The following is a 25938-nucleotide window of genomic DNA, read 5'->3' as shown; positions in this document are numbered from 1 at the left end:
TCACCAAGTGCTAATTCTAACTGGCTTTCATATTGGTTTCTTTAGGGTTCTTGTTTTATGTTTTGGGTAATGGTAGACTAAATAATCCAGAGTCTTAAGGTGATATTAATTTATACTCGATAGCCAGTAAAAAATGTATGACGGCTTTCAATATACTGTATGGAATCTTCTTTATTCCCACCTCAATTCTTAGCTAAGCTAAGCCACATTTTGCCTTGATGTGTCATCTCCAACTGGTATATAATTCAAAAGCATCTTCCAATTAATGCTTCTTCTCCAAATCCTTCCTTATCTTATCACTTTTGCCTCCATCTAAACATTCTACCCACCACAGGTTCCACCAAGCCTCCTTTACTCCCTCCTCCTTACTCATCCTTTCCACATGCCTTCACCATCTCAGCCTCGACTCTTATCAGTACAGGCAGTCCCTGGTTATTGGTGATCTGGTTTTATGGGGTTTGTTAGTGGCATTTTCGGCGCCATAATGCGCCGATTTCCTGTTATCGGTGCCGATACATACCTAACGGAGGCACCAAAATCCGGTTATCAAAAAATCACTGATTTTCGCTTATCATCAAGCTGTCAAAATGGAGCCCCGCCGATAACTGGGGATTGCCTGTATGCTTACCACCCTGAGCACTTCGTTTATTCTTTTCCAGCGTTGCATTTCAGCATATAGAATCATACTTATAAAAGTTAACATGCAAAATTTCAGATATTTTTGCAACAAAAGTAGTATATCAACAATATCGTAACATTCTCCTCCTATAAAGTTGTTTCATAAACAATCCAAATAAATACACATTTTACATTGCTCACCAAGTACGCATAATTACATTGCTCACAGTTTCACTTACCGGCAGCTTCTCAAAAAGTTAGACAATCTTGGTAGCGCTAGTATCGGTGTAAGTGACCTAGACCCCACTGACTTTCAGGGTAAGAGAGAAACAACTTCAGCAAGAAGTTCAGTTGTTTTCTGCTGGCTCTTGACCGAAATTCGTTGTGAGCAATCAGCTTAAATTTTGAAATTTACTTGATTTGCCTTTTGAAAGTTCTTCTTTGGTGAAGTATTGGTATCCTACAGCGTATATATTTGTCTGGTTCTCTTATCAAGAACATTTGTTTCCGTTTTAGACTTATTCATTGATTTTGACACTATTTAAGACTGATTGTGACTTTTTTTCATATGTCTGATACTAGTGCTGCTAGTGTATGGTATTGCTGCAAAGGCTGTAATACTAGACTTTCTAAAGAAAAGTATGATTCTCACACTGTGTATAGAGTGTAGGGGACAAGTGTTCAGTTGACCGAAGCTGTGGCAAATGTTCAGTGGGATGCAAAAAAGTGGAAGGCTTTGGGTTCCCATTTAGCAAAATTAGAGAGGGATAGGAAATATAAGGCGGCCGCTAGAGCCAAAAGACGTAGATAATAGATTGCAAGACTATAGACAGTTCTGCTAAGTTTTCCATTGATCATTTTCCTACTGTTTCTGTGTCTGTCCCCTCTGTGTCATCTGTTCCTGGTCCTTAAATTTTTCAGCCTGCCCCCTTGCCTAGTTCCCCTGCTTCCGAACCTGACCCCCTTGTCAGCCTTGAGTAAAAAATTGTGTGTAATTTTGACATTAAGATGGTGTTAATTGTGGATACAGTGATTCAATTAGCGAATTCAGTGCGAGTCCCAATGGACAAAGTGGAGAGTAAAAGTGTTAGTGAAGTGGCAGTGGAGGAGGCAGCTGTTTGTCCCACCCACTCTCCTAGGCAAAGGTCACTAGCATACTTCCCTACATTTGGGAGCAGTCGTACCACTGGCCTAAGGGAGGTTGGTGGGGTCTGCCTGCAGACACTCATCCCCTCATTCGAATCTGTTGCCGAGTCCCAGGTTGAGACAAAGGGTGCCCCTTGGAAAGGCATCCAGATGGAAGTGACTAGGCTGTCCTCGAGTTTCAAGGCTTCCAGCCCTGAGAAGAGGTGCCAGTGGAGCTTTAGTGATGAGTCACGGCCAATGAAAAGGTCAGTGGTGGACTGGGGACGTTCTCTACCAGTGCCTTGCAAGAATTTAAGAGTCACTGCAGCAGCCTTTGAGTAGTTTCTGGGACTCCCCAGAAAGTTTTCCAGAACATCCTGTGTGGGAACCCAGGCGTTCGTCTGCCTTGAAACGTTCCTCTTCCCCTCGCAAGCACCAAAGAGCAAACAAGCTCTTAGTAGTGCCCGAGTCTCTAGCTTTGCCTGAGTGCTGTTTAGCACCCCAGCGGTCTCCAGTATATGAGGGCCCTGCAGCACCCAAGAGTTTAGCACATGGGTAGAATTTGCCTTCCTCAGAACGCTCAACATATTCTGCAATGCATTTGGCACCAGATACCAAATGTTTGGTGACAGATAGCCCATTTATTCCTTTGAATCCTTTTTAAGTACCAGTTCAATATCAGTTGACTGACATCTTGAGTCTACTTGAGAGAGGACCTTCCTCTACTCAGGACCCTAGGAGTTTGCATTTATCCTGTTTCCTCAGAAGTTGTTGAGGGTGATATGGATAAAGGCTCCCCTTCATCAGTTTATGTGGCTTTACTGAAGTACTTGTTACAGAACTTCCCAGGTTTCTTCTCGCCAGTGTTTCCTGCCTCCCCAGCTTTGACTTTTTTCATAAGTGACAAGTCTGCAGATTCCAGGCTTCAGAAGTCTCTCTTCATCTGCTAGAAAGGCTCTCAATGAGTTGGAAAGTTGGCTAGCTGAGAAGAGAGAGCAGGGGAAGTCTTTTAGTTATCCTCCCTCCCGTCTTGTGTGATGGAGGTATTTGGCATATGACACCAGGGAAGCTCCCTCTCTGGGATTGACTGCCTCCTTTCAGGGGGACGATCGACTTGTCTCAAAGATCAGCATTTAATGTGATTAAGGTAATGTTCTCCCTTACAGAGATTGACTACCTTCTTAAGAGCCTATTTAGGTTAATATCAGGAGAGGGATCTTCCAGGGCGACTCACTGTCCCCACTACTCTTCGTAGTAGCCATGATTCCCATGACAAAAGTACTACAGAAGATGGATGCTGGGTATCAACTCAAGAAAAGAGGCAACAGAATCAACCATCTGATGTTCATGGACGACATCAAGCTGTATAATAAGAGCATCAAGGAAATAAATACCCTAATCCAGACTGTAAGGATTGTATCTGGAGACATCAGGGTGGAGTTTGGAATAGAAAAATGCGCCTTAGTCAACATACAAAAAGGCAAAGTAACGAGAACTGAAGGGATAAAGCTACCAGATGGGAGCAACATCAAACACATAGATGAGACAGGATACAAATACCTGGGAATAATGGAAGGAGGGGATATAAAACACCAAGAGATGAAAGACATGATCAAGAAAGAATATATGCAGAGACTCAAGGTGATACTCAAGTCAAAACTCAACGCCAGAAATGTGATAAAAGCCATAAACACATGGGCAGTGCCAGTAATCAGATACAGCGCAGGAATAGTAGAATGGACGAAGGCAGAACTCCGCAGCATAGATCAGAAAGCCAGGAAACATATGACAATACACAAAGCACTACACCCAAGAGCAAATACGGACAGACTATACATAACACGAAAGGAAGGAGGGAGCGGACTACTAAGTATAGAGGACTGCGTCAACATCGAGAACAGAGCACTGGGGCAATATCTGAAAACCAGTGAAGACGAGTGGCTAAAGAGTGCATGGGAAGAAGGACTAATAAAAGTAGACGAAGACCCAGAAATATACAGAGACAGGAGAATGACAGACAGAACAGAGGACTGGCACAACAAACCAATGCACGGACAATACATGAGACAGACTAAAGAACTAGCCAGCGATGACACATGGCAATGGCTACAGAGGGGAGAGCTAAAGAAGGAAACTGAAGGAATGATAACAGCGGCACAAGATCAGGCCCTAAGAACCAGATATGTTCAAAGAACGATAGACGGAAATAACATCTCTCCCATATGTAGGAAGTGCAATACGAAAAGTGAAACCATAAACCACATAGCAAGCGAATGTCCAGCACTTGCACAGAACCAGTACAAAAAGAGGCATGATTCAGTGGCAAAAGCCCTCCACTGGAGCCTGTGCAAGAAACATCAGCTACCTTGCAGTAATAAGTGGTATGAGCACCAACCTGAGGGAGTGATAGAAAACGATCACGCAAAGATCCTCTGGGACTATGGTATCAGAACGGATAGGGTGATATGTGCAAACAGACCAGACGTGACGTTGATTGACAAAGTCAAGAAGAAAGTATCACTCATTGATGTCGCAATACCATGGGACACCAGAGTTGAAGAGAAAGAGAGGGAAAAAATGGATAGGTATCAAGATCTGAAAATAGAAATAAGAAGGATATGGGATATGCCAGTGGAAATCGTACCCATAATCATAGGAGCACTAGGCACGATCCCAAGATCCCTGAAAAGGAATCTACAAAAACTAGAGGCTGAAGTAGCTCCAGGACTCATGCAGAAGAGTGTGATCCTAGAAACGGCACACATAGTAAGAAAAGTGATGGACTCCTAAGGAGGCAGGATGCAACCCGGAACCCCACACTATAAATACCACCCAGTCGAATTGGAGGACTGTGATAGAGCAAAAAAAAAAAAAAAAAAAAAAATAAATAAATAATAATAATAATAATAATAATAAATAATAATAATAATGATAATAATAATAATAATAATAATAATAATAATAATAATGTGGATAGTATGTTTAGTCCCTAGAATAAAATAGGTAATAGCAATCTTTGTATTTGACTTCAGCAGACAATGTGGAAGTGTTTATACTAACGTACATAAGGATAGATCTCTTTTTGTACTCATGCATATTGCTTGCTGTAGAAAAGTTGACCAGAAAGTAGTTATTCTTGACAGATGAAAGGTTTTTACTTCCAGTTTGTCCATGTCATTAGAGTAAGAACCACTGTCAAAATATATTGTTTTTGAGCTTGACTTATAAAAAGTATTATTATGAAGAGTTCTTTACTTACTTTCTCCTTATTCATTCCCACTCACTTTTCTTTTAAATATAAAATCGGTACCCTATATTGCATTTCTTCTAGCAGTCCACAGAAAAGCTGGAGTTGCTGTCATCCTATCCTGTATAGTATTAAAGTGAGAGAAGCTGAATTTCAGTTAGTCTTGTATTAGGGCAAATGCTATGATGTCTTTTTCTGTTTTCTTTCCCCACAACCACACATAGAGTAATTAACAAAGTTTAATTGTACATACATTAACTTTTTCTTTGGATGGTTGAACAATGTTTGGCTAACTGGCTGGAGTATCTGTGCTGTCATTTGTGGCTTATGGGTCATTTCATGTATCACACTGAGCTACTCAGACTTAAGCCCCTTCCACACGAGGGGCAAATGCACGGCGGGCAGTCACTGTCACCAATTTTGTGGATGGATGATGACCATGAGTGTGGTCTAAGTCATAGGTTCACCTCCCTGCGTGTACTGCTTGCCCTGGACTGTCTGATCTGGTAAGACTGTTTAAAAGCGAGAAACTTACGGGCAAATCCAAGTGCCCGTCTTGTCTTTGCCCCTCGTGCGAAAGGGGCATTCGACTACTTAATCTACCACTTACCTGATGAACATTTTACAAGCCTTGCACCAAAATAATAGCTACCACAGTAATATGTCTATGTATGAACAAATATTTCTATGTATGAACAAATATTTCTAACAAAATCTATGTTTTATAAATAAGAACTATATTTTTGCTAGTGGTCCCATCCCTACCTCACTAGTAGGGAAAACTAGTTTAGCTTGAGCTTGCCGATGCTAATTTGATGTTTGGTAGGGATTTTCCTCAAGCACCAAAATTCCAAACAAAAAAGATTTTTCCTTCTTTCTTGAAAAATATCTTCATCTCACAGCCAACCATTACAAAACAATTATTGTATAAAACAAAAATTATTAACATTTTCTATTTACTCGGCCATTTAAACTTTGTGCTTTATAGATTAATTATTATCTCGTCTTATTGTTAACATAGGTGGTGGTGGCGGTGGTGCTACTAATCCCTTCTTGCAAAGTGGTGGAAGTGAAGGGGGTGGTGGTGGCGGTGGTGGTGGTGGCTACAACTACTCTAAAGACGGTGCCCCTAACGTCTTCTCGGACACCAACCCTTTTAGAAATTATTTCATTCCTACCTCACCTTTCCCTGAAAAAGGCTCACCAATTAACTCGCCTGATTTAAGTCCTGATTATGAGAGTATCAAACACAGGTTCCAGGTAAGTTGTTCTGATAAATTTATGTAGCATGTAACACTCTATGATTTATCTTAGTTTATGTACAGTCATCTGTGATTCTGACAATTTTGGTCATTAATTGTTTTTTCAGGGCCTTATTTTCCATATTTTATTGGTCCATTACCAGGGGGAATGTGTTGGTAAAAAAGATAAACTTTTATTCTGTATTACTGGAATATTTTTCTCATCTGGAAATTGGCAGCTTAACGGGAACTTAATCATTTTGAACCAAACTACTCAAAGAGATGATTTTGTTTTGTTCAACAATAACAAAAATCACCTCTTTTAGCAACTTGGTTCAGAATGATTATTTTAGTGTATTGCAAGATTTCTTGCTTGACCACCTTAAATAAAGCTCTGCTTTGACATAGTTCCTCTTTGGAAAAGTCGGTTACGTGCTCGACTACCTATATCATGGTCCGGGTTCGATTCCCTGCTCTGCCAACACGGAAACAGGGATTTGTTTCTGGTCATAGAAATTCATTTCGCGATGTGGTTCAGATCCCACAATAAGCTGTAGGTGCCGTTGCTAAGTAACCAATTGGTTCCTAGCAATGTAAAAATATCTAATCCTTCGGGCCAGCCTTAGGAGAGCTGTTAATAAGCTCAGTGGTCTGGTAAAACTAAGATATACTTAACTCTACTTTGGCAGAGAATTTTGGTTAGTGTTAGTGCCCCAGGATCTTCCACTTACTCTCTTTACAGAGTATATCAGCATCCACAGTTTGTTGAGGTACCTCACTGATTAAATTAAAATTAATACCAGAATTATGTCAATTCTTTTAAGGCAAAACTGTGGAGAGGCTTTCCTGTTGGTCATTGCTGTAGTTTTTCTGACCTGTACTGCAGACTTTGTTTGGGCAGATTTTTATTTTCTTTTCTCATCACTCTATCTGTGTGTAAGCATTTTATAGTAGTATAATAATAATACGTACAACAATTCTAAATATTAATGATAATTAATAATGTAATAATAATAATAAGAATGGAATAGACCCACTTTTGAGCATGTTCCGTTGAAGAGATTGGCAGCATCGGTGGAATTTATTTAATACAAGGTCTTTTCAGTTCTTCTTACTATTCTCTTTCCTTCAAGGCTGATATCTGTTGAGGGGCGTGCCAACTGTCGAATTTCAATGAATTATCGAATTTTAGTTAATATTTTTCAGTTGTTTTACGTCTAAATAAACATCCTGAAGAATAATGCTAAAAAAATTTTTTAGACTGGTTTACTGATAATTTTGTTCATCTCGTGCATGACACTGCAAACCACAAATCGTAAAATGAATTGCAAAAAATGTCAGTATAAATAATTCAGGATAGGTCCAAGTGTGTTATGGACTATTTTCGACAGATTTGTGTGTAAATAAACATGCCTAGAAACGTTTTTGGTATAAAAGAAAGTTTAGATTGGTTCATGGTCAATTTTCTTCATCGATTTTACGACTGTGAATTAAAAAGACTTGTAAAAATGTCAGTCTATGAACAATTCTACACTGGATCAAATTTTTTATCTTCTAGTATTTGAGTCCTCAAATATTGCTCTTTTGCAGTTTCCTGAGTTTTATTTTTAATGCTTCAATTTCAAAGACTGAAATAACTTGTGTTAAATCAGTATCATTTGTAGAATCAGTGGTAAAAATTAGAATTAAATAACCTTCTATCATTTGGCAAAAAAATCGTTAACTTCAGAGAGAGGGGCCTTTTGATGTCAGCACTCTCCATAAATGCAAATTTTAAATATAACGTATAAATTAAAAGAGCGCAGTCAGCTTGATTATATTGTAAATTTCATGGCATATTTCTCATATGACAAAATAGTTTCAGTGCAAAAATCAGCCTTCTAACTTCTTCTCAAAACATTATTTTTAAAGTAAATTATAAGTCCAAGAAGACTGAACCAAATTCAGTGAAACTTTTACAGAGTGTAGTATAACAATATATCTTGATTTGCAAAGATTGAAACTGATTTTTGAGAAAAATTATTTTTGGCATATGTATTATTTTCAAAAAGTGAAGATTTTTTCAAATGCAAAAAAAAATTAACTTAGAAATCAAATTTCTAACTTAATAGCCGGCTGATGTACATGATCTGGATAAGGGGAAAGGCAAGAGTTCTGAATACAGTCACTTTATTCTGGTACATGTATGCAGAAGTAAGCATTGCATATCTGCATAGAGTTTCAGGTTGTGGGTACTCACTAACTAAAGTCTCAGAATCTTTGTAGTAGTAGATGGGGTGGGTTTCTTCTTGTTAGAATGAACTCATCAGTTGGTATACTGTATCAAGGTTCACAGATCACTGTTGGGAGGGAAACTGATTATAATTGGCTATTAGGGGATTAGTGCTCCCAAGTGAAGCTTCCTTCCAGAAGTTGATGGGTGTACCCATCTCTGCATTAGGATGTTGGAGACAGGGTAGTGGTGGTACTGGGAGGGTTGCTCATTTACGATGGAGGTGGCTCCTGACTGGCCTGCTTGCTTGGCTCTGGAGTACCAGCAGGCAACATTCTGTGTGCCCCCTTTAGGAGCAGGAAAGCCTCCTGGATGGTGTTAAGCCTAGACTTTTCCTTTCCAATGTGTACTGTAGATCTGCCAGGAGGTGAAAGGGGTGAAGTCTCTTGCAATTGATGATGATATTATTGGGAATTATATAATTTCATTGTATTTCAATATTATGGTAATTCTTAGCAGGATTACATATGGTGCCTTACTGAACATGGCAGGAAATCCTCTTAGAAAATCTCATCATGGTCATAATCGATGTAAGTACCAAGGCATTCTCAGACTGAGCATCTGAACCAGAAGACCATTTTGGTTCTCTTCTGAGGGTTCTTTATAATCTGGCTACTAGTTCTATGGTCTTAGAGTAAATTACTAGTTTAATCTTTTTATCTGGGTCTATGGGGCAGATGTTCCCCTCTATGATGTTGTGAAGGGTGCGCTCATCCTCTTTATAATTTATGTAAAACGCACCCTTATGAAAGAGCGATGTCTTCAAGGGCAGCAGGGTAAGGTTTCTGCTGGTACCATTTACCCGCGCTCCTACGGTTGCATTTGGTGACTTCCTGGTTGGAATGCTCATTGTTAATTTAGACCTGGGCAACACTTCTAGCTCAGTGTGTTTGTGGCTTTCCAAGAAGAGCAGAGAGAGAGAGGTCTTTTAATGAAGACACTGATGACAATGCATTTGTACTCTTTGGGCACTTACTCTTCCCATTCAGGCACATGCCTGGGTTTGTGGGTTTTGTATAGACTTATATGATGAAGTGCTTCTCCTGTTCCCCTACAAAGCCATATTCAGCAATATTTCTTCCTCCATGCTGTCACTAACAGGTGTTGATAAACTGGATGTGAATCGATGGTTTCTCAATGGCAGCAAATACATGATGCTCCACAGAGCCCATGTAGAAATATGCAAAGAGTACTCCAAAGGAAGAATCCATTGCTAAACTTATGTTTTTGTACGTACATATGGCCTCTGTAGGTAAAGAAAGGAGCCTTTTTCCTACATATCTCAAGAGTGCCCCAAGGGCATGCTTAGGGAGGTTTAATGGGGGTGTGGAGTCATCTGCATATAAGGCAGTCCCCGGCTTACAATGGGTGTGGCTTACGATATTCCGAGGTTATGGTGCTTTTCAATTATATTCATCAGAAATTATTTCCAGGTTTACAACGCACGTTCCAGGGTTACAACTCTAGCAGATGTCATTTTTAGGGTTCCTAAAATTTTGGCAGAGGGCTTCAAGCTGTGGTGATGAGGAACCTACATAGTCAAAATAGCATTCATTTTCTCATGAGGTGGTATGTAGGGGCAGGAATTTGGTTAGTAATGGCATGTAATGGGTTCCTTGGTTTATTTGTTTTAATGCTCTTATAAATGAAGCCGAGGCCATGGTCTCTGTACAATTGCTGGTGGAGGGATGCGAGCCGCATTGAGTCTTGATGATCCTTTTGGCTTCATGCTTATCTACTTATACCTGGTGATTTTTTGAAATTTGCTGCAATCTACCACGATCTCATCCAGCTTGGATGAGCACAAGCAGCAGTCTTATCAGCCCTACAGACAGTGAGATCCTCTGCATAATGTAGCTGTGGCCCATCACGCACCTGTCGATAACATTACTTTTGTAATTGCCACATTCTGTCAGGGTCTCAGGCTAGAGAAGGGGGCTGGAGAACATGTGTTGTGCTGAGGGTGCCTTGATCTTCATACTCGTTTATGGCAAGCGAAAATCGCTGATAACCTAAAATTGGCGATTTTCGGGACATATCGGTGCCAATAACCAGTTCATGGCACCTCTGTTAGGTATGTATCCATGCCCATACTCTATTATCGGTACCAATAACTAGAAATTGGTGCATTTCGGTGCTGAAAATCAGCGATTTCTTGTGTTCGACAAGAGCCATAAAACCAGATCGTAGATAACCGGGAACTGCCTGGTTAGGCTCTACGGCCAACAGGAGTAACATTCAGTTTGTTCAAAGCAGCTGAGAACTGTCATTGGAGAATTAACCTGAATACTTAAAAGTCTAAGAATAACAAACTACACCTGTATCTTGGTCTTGGGTAAACCCTCTACTGGAAATTTGGGTTTTGGGTAAACCCTGTACTGGAAATCTGGCTATAATTAAGTGTGAGATTGTTAAAAATAAATTTTGTATTTATGATATTCATCATGAGGTAGACATAATGAAGTGTTTGGTTTATTTCTTAGAAACTCTACATACTGTCAATTTTAAATCATTGTACAGTAAAAAGTCTCCTTATAATCTCTTACTTTTTTTCAGGCTTACAATGATGTCATTAATGGTGAGGCTGACATTAAAGGTGAGTCAAAAGTGCTCAAAGGGCCAGCCCCAATGACACTCCCTCATAATCCACAGCCCCAAGCTACCGCCCATGACTACGACTGGTAGGCTGAATTGCTAAGAATTTATAGGATCTAGAGTTTACAATATGAAACAGTATGCAGCTCTCAATTCTTGGCTAGACATGGAGGATCAGAGTACCACGATTCTAAGCTGATTTTCAAATTTTGAATCTAAACTCATTTTCCAGCTCTCTGTGAGCATACTGTAAAAATAACTCCAGAATCATTCATGAGGGACACTTCTGTTTAATTTTTATAGAATTTTCTTGCATCAGAGTGAGAATAATGTACATATGCAGGAAAATAACTACACTCAAGTACGTACTCATAGGTGTTGGTTGTATATAAGTGATAGTGACAGTTTATATCCTTTTACACTTCACAGAATTGAATAACCTTGGTACTGTATTTAAAATTTCCTCAAAGAATTTTGTTTTTATGTCCTGTCCATATGATGACTCTCTGCAACTTAACTTTACCTAGTTTTTTGGCACTAAAATATGATCCTATTTAGTTCAACATATAAACTGACAGATTTACATTAGAATAATGAGTACCGTATTAGTGTATTGCAATATATCATAACCAGTTAGAATGGTTGTCTTAGTGAAGTCTTAACAACATATAAACTTAATTGTTAAGTTATAAAACATATCTGAAACAAGTAAAATTGACACTAAATTCTTTAGAAAGAAATCCCATTCTCCATCAGTGAGTACTAGATACTAAGCATAGCAAGCACATAAACCTGTCTTTAATGGATCTCATTTTAATTTTTTTTTTTATTCATTCACTTTTGTTTCACAAGAAAACTGATTTGGTCATAAAAGTTGATATCAGTAGAGTTTTGACAGTTCTGTTAATTAAATTACCAAATTTAAAGCTTAAACTTTCATCAGCACAATAAAAGTGTATAAACACAAGAATAAGAATAAGAGACCTCAGATTTTGAGCCAGTTTAAAATGTCAAATTCAGTTCTTATCAACAAAACAAATTTTACTTTGAGAATAAAATCACAACACACAACAGTACACCCTAAGTAAGTTTTCATTTTAATTCTTAAAAAGCAAAATTAAAATCCTCCTGGAAAAGGGTCAGATCTAGAAGTACAGAAATACAGCAGTACTTGCATCAATATTCTACAATGATTTGTTCACTGCATACAAAATATTGCTAGCATTATTCTTCTTTAAGTAGTGCCAAATATTCAGTATTTAAAGCTATACGTATTCCATTTGGTTAGAAGTCAAAACTCAAAAAAAAAAAAAAAAAGGTACGTACCTTTTTTTTTGTTCTTACTAGGGGAAGAAAAAAATTATCCAGAAAATAGATGTGGAAATTTTGTTCGAGGATTTTTTTCCCCCATAAGATGGCAATGTACTATTCTATGGGTGGTTTGCACTTAAATATTTTTATATTCAATGTTCACTCAGGAAATGCAACTTTAATTGAACTAGTTTAAAGGTGTTTAAAAGTTGCGGGAAGGCATTTATAATTACCATACTTCACTACTATTGGCAAAAGAAACTGAATTCATGGACATACTGTCAAAGGTCCGTGTTTGGCCTAAATTCTAAAGGTCCCAGTGATTGGCCAAAATTCTATACTCAATTCAGTTCAATTCATTCTGTCAAAGCCCTCCTCACCCATTTTTTTTTTTTTACCTTATCAGCATTAATTGTCTTGTTTCCCTGGCCACAACTGTGATTGAGGTTAAAAGTTATATAAAAGAAAATCCTGCACATATTATAATTTTGTATAAAATATATTGGTATTAAGTACTCATTCCTGTACTTTTAAGAAATGTTCATAATTTTCTTAAGGTATACAACAATACTGTTTGTGAAAATTCTGATACTTCAAAAGAAAGGCATTTCTTTGTTAAGCAGGAAGCACAGTTTTAAATTTTCAGGCATAATCGAGCTTAAACATTGTACATACAGATATTTGTATTTGAAAGATAATTGATGCATGTTGTTAAATATATGATTTTTATGGAGTTTATAAAATAACCTACAGTGACTGTAAGTCCCACAGCATTGCAAGTATGTTGACCCGTCTTAGATCTCACTTCTTGCATCAGCCAAACAGTGCAGTTATGTAACTCCTTTTCACATATTTATATTGAAATAAATCTTCTTCAATCTAGTATCTGAATGTTTCAGAAGAAAATTAGTGATTTGTAAAAGTTTTTGGGTATTTACTGTATTCAAAATTCTTAGATTGTGAACATGTGATTAATTATGTGGAAATTGTTGACAAATGTCCTCTGCATTTCTAGTGGGATCAAGAAAATTAGTACATATTTATACGTACGTATATTGTATACATAAACTATCATAAGAAATATCAAGACTAAACATTTGTAATTATCACCGCACTAAGATGCTCTCAAAAGGGATATTCTCATAATTTATTACTGCCTTTGGCTTTGCAGAATATTGATCAATAAAACATACTCAGTCAGTGAGAGATAATCAATTTGTAATGTTTGTAAACTGCCTCATGTTAGTTGGAATCTGACATACTGAAACTTATGGTAATATTTCCTTATACATATAGTATGAAAAGAAAACAAATCTACCAACAAATTTTAGTGTGATGAATATCCGTTTAGATTGCAGAAAAAGAATTTAGAAGAAAATACAATATATGAAACAAATAAAAAATACTTGTACAACAAATCTAAAGTATCCTTCCTATATTTATTTTGTAATACAGTTATTTTATCGTTGTTTTACAAATAACAGCTACTATTTATATGTTATCATATTACTATTAGAAAGACACCCACATTTGATAGAAATAATCTACCTGTATCAAAATGAAGACAAAACTCTTTAGGAAATGGAAAGTTATTTGCAGAGAAGAAATATCTATATACATACATTTCTTTTTCAAGTCTGTCAAATCAACACTTGGAAACGCTTTCTTATACATCAAGTAATCAAATGACAAATCCTTTCTGTACTTAGAAAGTATTTTTTAATTTTACTGCAAAAGAAGTCCCTTATGGAACCCAGATAGGAGAGATCCACACATAATCATTTCACTGTAAATATAATGATTGTCAGCAGCTACCTTCCTTGTTAATCATTACCATGTTGCATCACCACTGGTAGTCACCTCTGCACACTGTCAAATCTGTAGAACACTGTAGAGACTATAATGTGCATAGTTTGTAAGGTATGGAATCTGCCTTAATGTAGATTAAACAGGTTGGAATTACAGCATATAAATATTTTCTTTATACAAAGGAAATTAAAACTTATACAGGAAAAAAATATCTTGATCATTCAGAAGCTATGTAAATTTTTTTTTGAAATTATTACTAATCTAAAGTTACTGCTTTTGCTGTTCACATGACTAATTAACCAATTGTAACCAGACATCAAACTAATTGATGAGTTGAAGTCCTTTAAAGAAAGTGAGTTTCACTCTAAAAATGAGCCACTATACAGAAGTTTAGAGTTTGCAATAAAAAGTCTATTTATATCTTTATTTTCCAGATACTGCCCAATGTATCTTTTAAACTTATTGACCTAAGTTTTTGATAACTGTAAGATTTTATAAACTACAGAGCTCCTGTACCTGTAAATTATTTACTTGAATAATAATACAAAATACATATCCTGGCATCATTATTTAGGCTTCTGACATTTACTCTAAATGAAATGGAATCTGAAGTCTGTGGATGTGGCCAGAGCTGTGGCACAGCACACATTCTCACTGTATATTGTACATACAATCCATCATTGTTAAAATGAGAGCCAACCCATAACTGTTGATATGAGATTAAACATGAGGACAGTTTGACCTGTGTTTCATAACTTCCTTCTATATATTAAGCCTTATATGAAGGAGGAGGCAGTGCATGAGGAAACATGTATTGAACTAACATTTAGGAGCCACATTTGGTGGGTTTTGCAACTCCATGAATAATGGAAATGATAAAAAAAAGATAATTCCTGATGTGTATATTTTACTGAAAACCATTAACTTGCCCTTCTATGGTAAATATTCAAATGAAGGCAAAGTTTGGGCTTAATGTCTTTCAAAAAAAAGACCTATATATTTCTACTAACATATTCTCTTTCCATATTGTTTGTTAGAATGAATGTTTGTTAGAATGAGAAATTTCAATTTTATTGACAAATAATATGATGGTGTGCAACTCTTGAATAACTGCCCCATTTCTGACTCTACAAATCTTTGGGTGTTAAATTTATTTTTAAGCTAGCAGGAATGATTCCTTAATCCTGTAACAAATGTAAATTTTTCTAATAAAAATTAATTGGGGTCATATAACTAGAAAGGATCTCAAAAATTGCATACCAGTGTTTTACAGTCTTGAGCAGAAAAAGAAAATTAAATAGCTAAAGGCTTCTATGGCTGACTAAAAATTCAGGATAATTCTAAAACAAATGACTGTATGGATGTACTTTATCAATGTGATCAGATCATCAACTTCTTGGGTCAACTATACTGAATGCTGGAGAAAGATCAATCAATTTGTGATTCAGGGTTGAGAAGATAATCGTCAATGGCATTCAAATAATTCATAAAAATCATCCTAAATAAAACTTTTAACCAGCAGGTACTTTAGGAAAAATAGCTGCATGCATGCTATGCAAGGAGGCATTTTAACTGACCGACATTCCTCTTGCAAGGAAGGTGACCTTTCTCCTGCTTCAGTGACTTGTTAGTGTGCCTACTATTCTATCTTGAACCACAACTTTAACAAAGAAAATTATCTGTTTTTCTGAATTCTATCTCATATCTGTAAATGTTTTTATCTTAGATGTAAGTTAAATATATAAAGATATATAAATATACAGAACAGTATTTGGAAATATTTTTGTAGCTTGTAGAGGGACAGTATTATTTTTACAGTACAGTATAGGTACAGCAACACAAGACTCAATTAACCATGTTCTGTTTTAGTGAACTTTTATATTATGTCTGGTACATATGTATATATGATGTATAGTTTACCAAATTGTCATGAAATTATTTTCTGACAAAATTTATTACTGATATACCAATTGTTTCTTAGCCTATGTGCTTGTAAACAAGGCTGCAATGAAGTAATCCTGTAAAACACAGCTTACATATCCACTTTGTTGGTCAGTTTTAATACTTATGTCACTTGAATGCAACAGCCAAGAAATAGAAAGATGTTTGAAATGAAATACACTTAGCAATATAAGGGCACTACTAATGTACAGCGCAGTTAAACTTTATTGTAAAAACTGGTGCACTCACCAATCCAGAACAGACAGTTTTCCCATCTCTTGGGGTCTCTGAGATGTTGGAATATGCTGGAAACATCCAAATGTGAAAAAAGGGTTCTTTTACTTAAAAATGTCATTCCATACATTAAAAATATTCTTTTATCTTACTCAGATGTGTTGATAATTTGTTCAGCTTCTTCATAAGCAGGACTCCATCTCAAAAGAGGGATCATATTACTTCTCCTATTAGAAAAGTTTAAACTAAAAAATGTAAAAAATGTTTTAAAAAGTCTATGAACAGCTATATACCTAATATGTACATAAATTCCAAACAGGAGAGGCTTTACTATATAACAAACATTTCGCACTGTATCATGATTATTTTTCAAAGTCAGATTACTGTATTTTGTAAAAAATTACTGCATGCAATTCAATTATCATATAATTTATGTGGATAAACAACATGCTGTAATGTTAGGATAATCTGATTGGTAGATCCAGGTCCAGAGGCCCACTTCAGACTTCTTATTTCCTTCAGCACTTCAATTACTATCACTTGTGGGTAACTACTGTGCAAGGGCCTATGCTGCAATAAGGCCTCTTTAAACTATACCATCCAAACAACCAACCATTCTTAGAGGGAATTACATAATGTCATGTAATTTTCCAATGATTGTACGTATAACTGTTTCATGTTACTGTATAAAAGTTGAGCTGATATGAAGATGGTGAATTAGAACTCCATGTAAAGATGATACAGTTTTCAGGTAACATCTTTTGTCAATAAAAACTACAGCAGTCTCCCCTAAATATTTTGGCTTAAACATGTTCTCCTCATGCTCTGCCTCAACTAAAGGTTTTATAATGCAATTATTGTTACTTGGGCATACTGTTCTTGCACTTTTTAGGTGTCCAGTATGTGTGTTTGCACCATCATGCCTGTAACTCCAAAGCCTGGGCTATCATAGTCCTAGCATCATTACATCTGATATGGTTCAGCAACAGTTCCGCACAGGACAAAGCCATATTTAGTAGTCTTGTTGAGTCTCGTCTCCTGTCTTTCTTCTGTGACTGGTGCATACCTTGGTAGCCCTGGCTTTATCTCATGAATTTCTGCATGTTTGAATACATGAGAAAGCATGTTTGGCAACATGAATATAATGGTGTATAAAGAATCATAAAGTCCTAGTGTAAAAAAATGTATTTAATGCAGATGTCAATAAAGCACCTCAAGTATTGTATCAAGAGAGAAGTAAAGTGTGTAGTATATAGTTTGCCACATGTATATTAAAAGCAATTTCATTATAAGTGTTGAATGTAGACTAAATAAGCTGTCTTAAGTCAACTTAGAAAATACAGTTATTTATTGGATGACTGTGTGAAACAAAAGAGAAACCATCACAGGAAGTAAAAAAAAAAAAAAAAGTTTAAGTTACAGTGTCAATTGAATAGGAAAGTTCCAATCAAGAGATGTTTACATGCCCATGATGCCCAGAGTATCAATAGTTTCCCAAATGGCTGAGGTAGAGGGCACTTCATGGTTGAATCTGTTAACTTAAAAATATTATTGATTAGTCTTGAGTTCATAAAAAAACTTGGCTTAAGTTGAAGTGACAGAGAGCAAGACTAAAGGGACAACACTAGCACATGGGTAAATGTAGATATATATACAAAGATGGCATAGTTTTTTTTCATAAAACTATATTTCAATCCATTTTCAAAGAAACGTTGGTTGTTTTTGTCCTACGGGAGTTTTTAATAAATAATATTTCCATCAACAGAAAACATGTCCACTGATGTAATTCACAAAAGTATACTGACTATGTATGTTTAACTTTTGATGAAAACAAGCAATTCATTTGAAACTGGCTGAAACTTCTTTATGGAATATCAGATGCTGTCTTGATAACATGTATGTTAATTGTCTTGTTATATATGTACTGTGTTGTTCATTGTGAAAAGAGAAAAGACAGTTGTAGCTCCATTATGGTCTTTCACTTGTCCTTTGAGTACTAACTCCTTCCTTAGAAATACAAAGCAGGGAGAGGGTTCTTAATTTCTCATAGGTGTTAATGTCATCTTGATGACATTCAGTAGAAACAGTACCACAGTTCATAACATTTGGTGCATACGTATGTGAGAATCTATGAAATACAGATTCAACATATTGGTAAAGTTAAAGTAAGCAGTTCCAGTCCTCCAACAGGATATTGCCTCTCAGGTGAACATCAGCCAGGTGACCCCAACCCACTACCATGGCATCACTTATGGCAGTAACCACTTGTAGACAGTATCACTATTCACTTCCTGATGGGAAGCAAATGCTGGTCCCAAGATTACAAGACCAGCATGCTAACAATCATACTAGTATTAATTATTTTAAGTTTGGGGATGAAACTCAACCTGCTCATAAGTTAGAGTATGTCCAGAATGTTAAAAACACTATGATAATCCAATATGTAAGGCACCACTGTCAAGGAAATCAGTCTCCTAACCTTAGAATATGCCCATGGAAAAATCTAGTGCAGGATAGCAGGAAAAGCTAACTCCAAGCACACTAGCACTGGGTAGGCAAACAAACTTCAATGACACTTATACTTCCGATGTAAAGAGAGTAACGAAAATTAGATCCAATCAACTATCAGCCTACATGGCAGACCTCTCAAGCCTAAAACAAAGAAAATAAATGACTAGAGTGAAATGATATCCTTGACATGATATCTGAAGTCTCAAATGAGACCAAACTCAGATAAGATAGATAGGCTGCTTGCCTCAGTTAAGCTGAACAACACTCATTAGAATAAGATACTATTAATGTACAGAAGAAGTCTACTATATTAACACAGAAAAATCAAACCAGTTCGCACAAACAAGATCTCAACATTTAGATTGATATTTCACACATCTAAGTTCCAGATGGGACAGAAACCAATCACTGAGATCATCTCTTCTGGGAGGAGACATGAAAGGACTGGTTTGAAATTCCTCTAGTGGGTCTAATCTAATTCTGTAGTTGAATCACTGGAAAATCAAAAGCTCAAACTTGGTGCAAATGCTTTTTTGTTGACATGATTCTCACTACATAGGTTATCTGTTATCTACCTTATCTATTTTACTATTGTATTTACCTTGTTTGTTTTTCTTTCATATATTATATACATCTCAGTTTCCTTTTCTGTTCTGGACTCTTTTTCCCTGCTGAGGCCCTATGGCTTGTAGCATTCTAAGTTTCCAGCTGGGTAGCAACTTATCTATAATAATAATAATAACATGGTAGTATATAGGTAGCAGACCCTTTTTCAAACGTAACATTGAAGGTGACAGCTGCATCAACTGCATTCAGTTTATATAGTGTTTTCTGTATCTCTGATAACTGATTTTCCAGAGTTACTGTATTCTATATAAAGTGAATGCAGCTGATGTAGCTATTACCTTCAATAATAATATGACTGCTATAGGGGACGGTGGGGGGGGGGGGGGGGGGGGTTATATGCCTCCAAGAAATGCGACAACAGCCCATCCGAGGAAGGTGAACCCTGTAGACCATGCAATGCCCAAACAGCCGCCCATCTTGGATGACTTCGAAACTGAAACTGAGAAATTAAGTGGTGTAGCCTCCTCTCTCTCGGGAAGAGAATTAGAACCCAAGGGAGAGGGGGCTACATTAAACATAACATCATTCTGTGGTACTCCCGATACTTCCATCGACAAATCAATGGAAGAAAAGGAAGGCGACAGGGGCATACTTGAACTAGCCACAAGGAGAACAATTGCGGGAGAGGGAGAAGTCGAACAGTCCAGTCAAGGAAAAGAAAAACCCTCCCAAGAAGGGAAAGTTGAAACTCTGTGATGCTCCCTCTTCTTGTAAAACACTCCAATGCAACTTAGGCCAGGAACGACATTCTGGGCAGGGATAGTAATTGTACAATAATTAGCTCTGCACCCACTGCATGTCATATACTCTATGATCGCAGAAATCTTGAGCACGGAAGTCACTGAATGCCAGGGCACGTGTTGACAAGGCCATGAAGACTCTGAGGAATCCATAATAAACAATCACACACAAACACACTAAAAAGGAAAGAAACACAGGCACAAATAAACTGGCTTGGAAGGAGAACAAAGGTGATAGCGTCTACTCTCCAAGACAGTTAAGGAAAAGACTGAACGTGTCACAGAGTACGGTGTGCAGTCTCTGACCAGCTATCACCTCGTACCAGCAGGAGTTGCCCGATCTCACAGATTCCTTACTATACAATCTTTGATTGTCTTTAACTGGTTACCAGCTGGCACTTGGAAATTATCGTATTGTTAAGACCAAAGGTTTGTTCCACATATGAACAAACGTAATAATAATAAAGAGGTTGGGTATCAACTCAAGAAAGATGGCAATAGAAATAAACATCCCAAGTTCATGGATGACATCATGCAGAGGTACCCATGCAACAGACACATTAATATAGACTGTAAGGATTGTATCAAGAGATACCAAGATGGAGTCTGGAATACAAAAGTGTGCCCTAGTCATTATATGCACAGGCAAGTAACAGGGACTGAAGGGACAGCCACCCAATGGAAATTCTATAAGAATATAGATGAAGTGTGATGCAAATACCTGGTGTTAATGGAAGGAGAAGCAACAAAACACCAAGATTAGGACGAATATAAACAAGCAATAAAGGTAGTATGTATGTACAGATAATTCCCTTGTAGTACCCAGTGTTTAAGCAAATGAAACTCCTAGTAACCAGCATATTTTTCTCTAACTCCAACTAAATGAAGGATTATCTAGAGAGAGAACGTGAGAGGAAGAAGTTTACTTGTTTTAAAATAAATGCTTAACACATTTACCCTACCCTTCGTCTGTGTGTGTGGTGTGTGTGTAGATTAATCTACTCTGCCAGTGAAGATGAATGGCTGCAAAGTACACTGGCAAAGAACCTGATTATGGAGAATGATGACCAAAAAATTTATAGAAACAAAGAAGGTAAGAACAAATGGGAAAATGACACAGGAACTGCACGCATGGACAGTTCTTAAGAGAGACTAAAGAACTGTCTGGCAATGAAACATAGCAATGGTTAACAAGGTAGGGGGGAACTCAATAAAGAAACAGAAGGAATAACAACAGCAAAAGATCAGGCCCTAAGAAACATGATACTAAATCCATAGAGCAACAGACAGAACTTAAGTGTGGGAAACGAAATCCAAAAGAAGAGACCATAAACCATACTGTACCCAAATGTTCAGCACTAGTATAGAGCCAGGATCAGAAGAGGCTTTATGCAGAGCCAAAACCCTCTACCTGAGTGTGACGGTGATTGCTTCATAGCAAAGAAAGATAAAGGAAAGGAAAATGCATTTTCAAGAAGTTCGGCAGCAAGGAGGCTTTCGCTCCCGTGTTGGAGGTGCCTGTTTTCACGGTTGTTCTGGAATCATTGGGCGTGTTGTGGAATATTCTGTCGAGAGTCTTCTATGAAGTTCTAGTAATCTCAGGAGCCTGTGATGTTCGCCGTAGGCTCCGCCCCTAGAGTGCCGTATAAATACGACAGTCGAAGAAAGAGAAAGCAGAGATCGTAAAAGAGAGATCACCAGTTAAGTCACAGAGAGATATCCTCAGTAAGAGCCACATATCAGATTATCAGTGAGAGATCAGCAGCAGCAGAGATCATCCGTGAGAGATAAGAGAGAAAGGGACCGACGAAGGATCAAGAAAAGTTGCTCGAGAGTTGGTTGGATTTTGGTCTAGTCATCTCCAGGAGTGGACGACCGAGTTATCTCGACGTTGAGAAGACTTCAGAGAAGCTGTGTCCTGCTAGAGGTTTTGGGGAGTTCATGACTTTCAAGTATCGAGAGTAGACATTATTTTCTGCAATACGGAGTCAAGAGGACGTCTGCAATCGCCGATCTCCTTTTGTGAAGCCATTGCTTCGAGTCACTAAACCGTCCAGCAAGTATTTGAATTACTCGCTGTTCCCCCAGTTCATGCAGAGTAAGATTTTGCCTTTTTATGTAAATAGGAGATACCATTCTGCATTTACCTTTGTTAGTAAGCTTGTAAATAAACTTTGGTTGTGTTAGTGTTTCTTTCTATATTCGTATCCCCAGTTTCAACTGTTGGTGCTGAAATATTTTTTTTAAAAATTTATTTCATATCGAACCTGAAGCGGACCTCTCTCAGAGGCCGTAAACATTGTGGCGACCTTGCTTAGGCTATCAACACTTTAACAGTTTGAAACAGGGAGGATATAGAAAGAACCAGAATGAGTGAAATGGTGAAAGAGTTTATTGAGTCAGGCAAGCTTCTAGGTCTAGAGGGGAATGATCTCCGTGAGTATGCTGAGAAGAAAGAAAGAGAAAAGTATGAGAGAGATGATAGAGCGGCTGAGAGAGAGGAAAGAGCAGCTGAGAGGGAAGTGCAGGAAGCGAGAGAAGCAATGATAATGCAGCAAGATGAAGAGAGAGAAGCAATGAAAATGCAGCAAGAGAAAGAGAGAGAAGCAATGAAAATGCAGCAAGAGAAAGAGAGAGAAGCAATGAAAATGCAGCAAGAGAAAGAGAGAGAAGCAATGAAAATGCAGCAAGAGAGGGAAATATTGGTAATGCAGCAGGAAGAGAGAGAGAAAGAGCGTAGGTATGCATGAGTTGGAAATTGCTCGGTTAAGGGAAAGTACTCGTAACAGTCGGACAGGCGAGAACGGAAACGAAGCTGATACATTAGGTATGAGTGCAGTGCTAAAATTAGTACCAAAATTTGATGAGGAAGATGTTACGACATATTTCATGTGTTTTGAGAAGTTAATGGAACGAGTAGATTCTCCTAAAGAAATGTGGACTTTATATTTACAGTCAGCCTTGAGTGGTAGGGCACTAACTCTGTATAGTTGCATGTCTAAGGAGGAATGTGATAATTATATCGTGAAAGAAACTGTTCTTAGCACATACATATAGGTTAGTGCCAGAGGTGTACCGTAAGAAATTTAGAAATTTGAGAAAGGATGAAAATATTACGTATGTAGAATACGGTAAGAAGTTAGAAAGGCTGTTTTTTAATTGGTTAACTTCTGCTAAGGTTGAGAATTTTGATAGTTTGAAGAACTTAGTGTTGTTAGAAAACTTCAAAGATAACGTATCCCCTGAGATTAAACTTTATATAGAGGATAGGTGAGAAGTGTCTTTTGCAGGAGCAACTAGGTTAGCTGACGAATATAGTCTAACTCATAATTTGAGTGTTAGTAAGAAACGAAATGATCCTTCGTCTGGTAGAGTACAAAGCAGTAAAGGTTTCAGCCCTAGTAATAGCAATGCGAGTAAAAGTGACTATTCCTGTTATACATGCAGAAAACCTGGTCATACGTCTCAGGTTTGTAAGAGTAAGGTGGCATCTAGTGGCTCAGAATTAACTTGTTTCCGATGTAATGGGAAAGGGCATTTAGCGAGAAATTGTGCAGTAGAAAGGAAGGACGGTAAGAAACCAGTATCTCTAGTTAACCTTTCATCAAGTAGGAATGATGTGATGAGAGAAACTAGGAAAGTTTTTGGTGAATTTCTGTCAGAAGGCGTAGTTTCCTCTCTTGGAGGAGTAGATTCGAGAGAAGTAGTCTTGCTTCGAGACACAGGTGCTGCTGTCTCACTGATTAGGAGTGAGTGTGTGCTGAACAGGGCAGAAATCAATATGGAAGAGAAAGTCATGTTAGGTGGATTTCCTAATACTTGTGTTCTTTGTCCTTTGTTGAAGCTGAATTTAGAAAGTCAGGTAGTGTCAGGAGAAGTGAAACTTGCAGTTGTGGACAGTTTGCCCGTTGAAGGCGTTGACATTATTGTCGGTAATGACTTAGCTTTATCCAAGAATGTGAATCCAGTTGTGAGGAATATTCCAGTGCTGAAATGGTAGTAACTAGGTCGGGTTTAGATACAGACATAGACTACGGTCATAATTTGTTCGTGGATTCGAACGAGAGTGAGTTCGTGGATTCGAACGTGATTAAGTTCGTGGACTCGAACGAGAGTAAGTTTGTGGATTCGAACTAGAGTAAGTTCGCGGATTCGAACGTGAGTGAGTTCGTGGATTCGAACGAGTGTGAGAGAGGAAACGAGGTTGATCTTGGCATGAGTGTGGCTGAGACTGGACTCTATCGATGTTGACAGTGATAGCCAAACGGAAGGTGTAGCTGTCGAGAGTAACGTAGTAAATGTACCAGTATCTAGTACTAGTTACGGTGATGAATTAGGCCTTAACATTTTGGATAAGGATGAGCTAGTCAAGTTGCAGAGAGAGGATGAGACACTAACCCGAATTTTTGAGTGTGAGCTGGATGATGATCTCGATGATATGTGTAAGGAAACTTTTTGTTTAAAGGACGAAGTTTTGTGTCATTATGTTCGACCGAAGTCAGGTAGTAAAGGGGAAATTACCGAACAATTAGTGGTTCCTAGGAAGCTTCGTGAACTAGTTTTGAAGTTAGCACACGATGAGCAAGGACATTTGGGAGTAAATAAAACTTTCAAGTGTATTAGTAGGGCGTACTTTTGGCCTAAAATGAAAATTGATGTAAAGAGGTATGTTTTAAGCTGTCATGAATATCAAATTGCCGGGAAACCGATTCAAGTAATTCCCAGAGTTCCGTTGTGTAATATTCCTTCAGTAGGCAAATCTTTTGAGAATGTATTTATAAATATGTTCGGACCATTGCCTAGAAGTAAGAGTAGAGCAAAGGCAATGAATGTAAATTTGCTTCAGAATAATAAAAAACGCCCTGTACCTTGGCCGCCGCCCGTGCCCTTGGTAATTGTGTCCCAGAAAGAGAAATTAGTTTTGAGAAAGACGCAAGAGGTGTCTTAGTCTTTCAAAGTTTTGAGCAGAGTTCAGAAAACGGAAAAAGTAAGAGAGAAGGATAAAGGGATTTTGACGGAGGAAAAATCTATTTCTGGGCTCAGCCTGTGTCGCTCTGTGAAATGTCCCTTTAGCACTCATTTCTAAGGTATAAATATTGCTATAAATACCAGAGAAAAAGTTAAATGGTAATGCCAGAGTATTTTAAAGGTGTCGGTATGGTAACTGGGGCGAGTGAAACCACTACCAGAGGTCCCTTGCCATTTAGTCTCTTCCTCCTTCAATATCCCTCATCTACAGAGGAGCCGATCTAAGCCCCACTACTCGCTACCACTACAGCTAGTGCCTCGGATCTCATTCCTTTCGATAGCACGATTCACGCTGCACGCGTTCTCTTTGTTTGTGATTGTGTTTCTGGAATATCCCGCTTTTTCTTTCATCATGGAACGTCAAGCTGTTCCTGCATCCAAGTTAAGTACTGCTATTAATGGTTGACACCTTTTAAGATCTGCCTTTGACATGATAAACCAAATTATTTAGGTTTTTATAGAACGGCGTCCCATGCCGCCCCGTTCCCGTGCCGCCGTGCTCGGCTCGCTTCCTCATGTTGCTTTGTTTACGAGCTCCAATTGGTCTCCTATACCTGTTGGGCTCGTTGCATTGTTTAGCAGTACCATACATGGATTATCATGATGCATTTGATTGACGTTAATATTATTCGTATTTTA

At 37.7% G+C, this 25938-nt stretch overlaps 1 protein-coding gene across 2 annotated transcripts in view; it reads left to right on the top strand.

Annotated features, from left to right (window-relative positions):
- LOC135218282 (major facilitator superfamily domain-containing protein 6-like) overlaps window positions 1–18362 on the top strand; it is a 90723-nt gene extending 72361 nt beyond the window's left edge. For both annotated transcript variants that reach the window (XM_064254489.1, XM_064254490.1), the window contains exons 12-13: window positions 6012–6250; window positions 11060–18362. In XM_064254489.1, the coding sequence (XP_064110559.1) occupies window positions 6012–6250; window positions 11060–11188 (368 nt within the window). In that variant the 3' untranslated portion in view covers window positions 11189–18362. The remainder of the gene's footprint in view (window positions 1–6011; window positions 6251–11059) is intronic.
- The last annotated feature ends 7576 nt before the right edge of the window (window positions 18363–25938 follow it).

Source organism: Macrobrachium nipponense, chromosome 9, assembly GCF_015104395.2.
Source record: "Macrobrachium nipponense isolate FS-2020 chromosome 9, ASM1510439v2, whole genome shotgun sequence".
Taxonomy (NCBI): domain Eukaryota; kingdom Metazoa; phylum Arthropoda; class Malacostraca; order Decapoda; family Palaemonidae; genus Macrobrachium; species Macrobrachium nipponense.
This window is presented reverse-complemented; position numbering and strand designations above follow the sequence as displayed.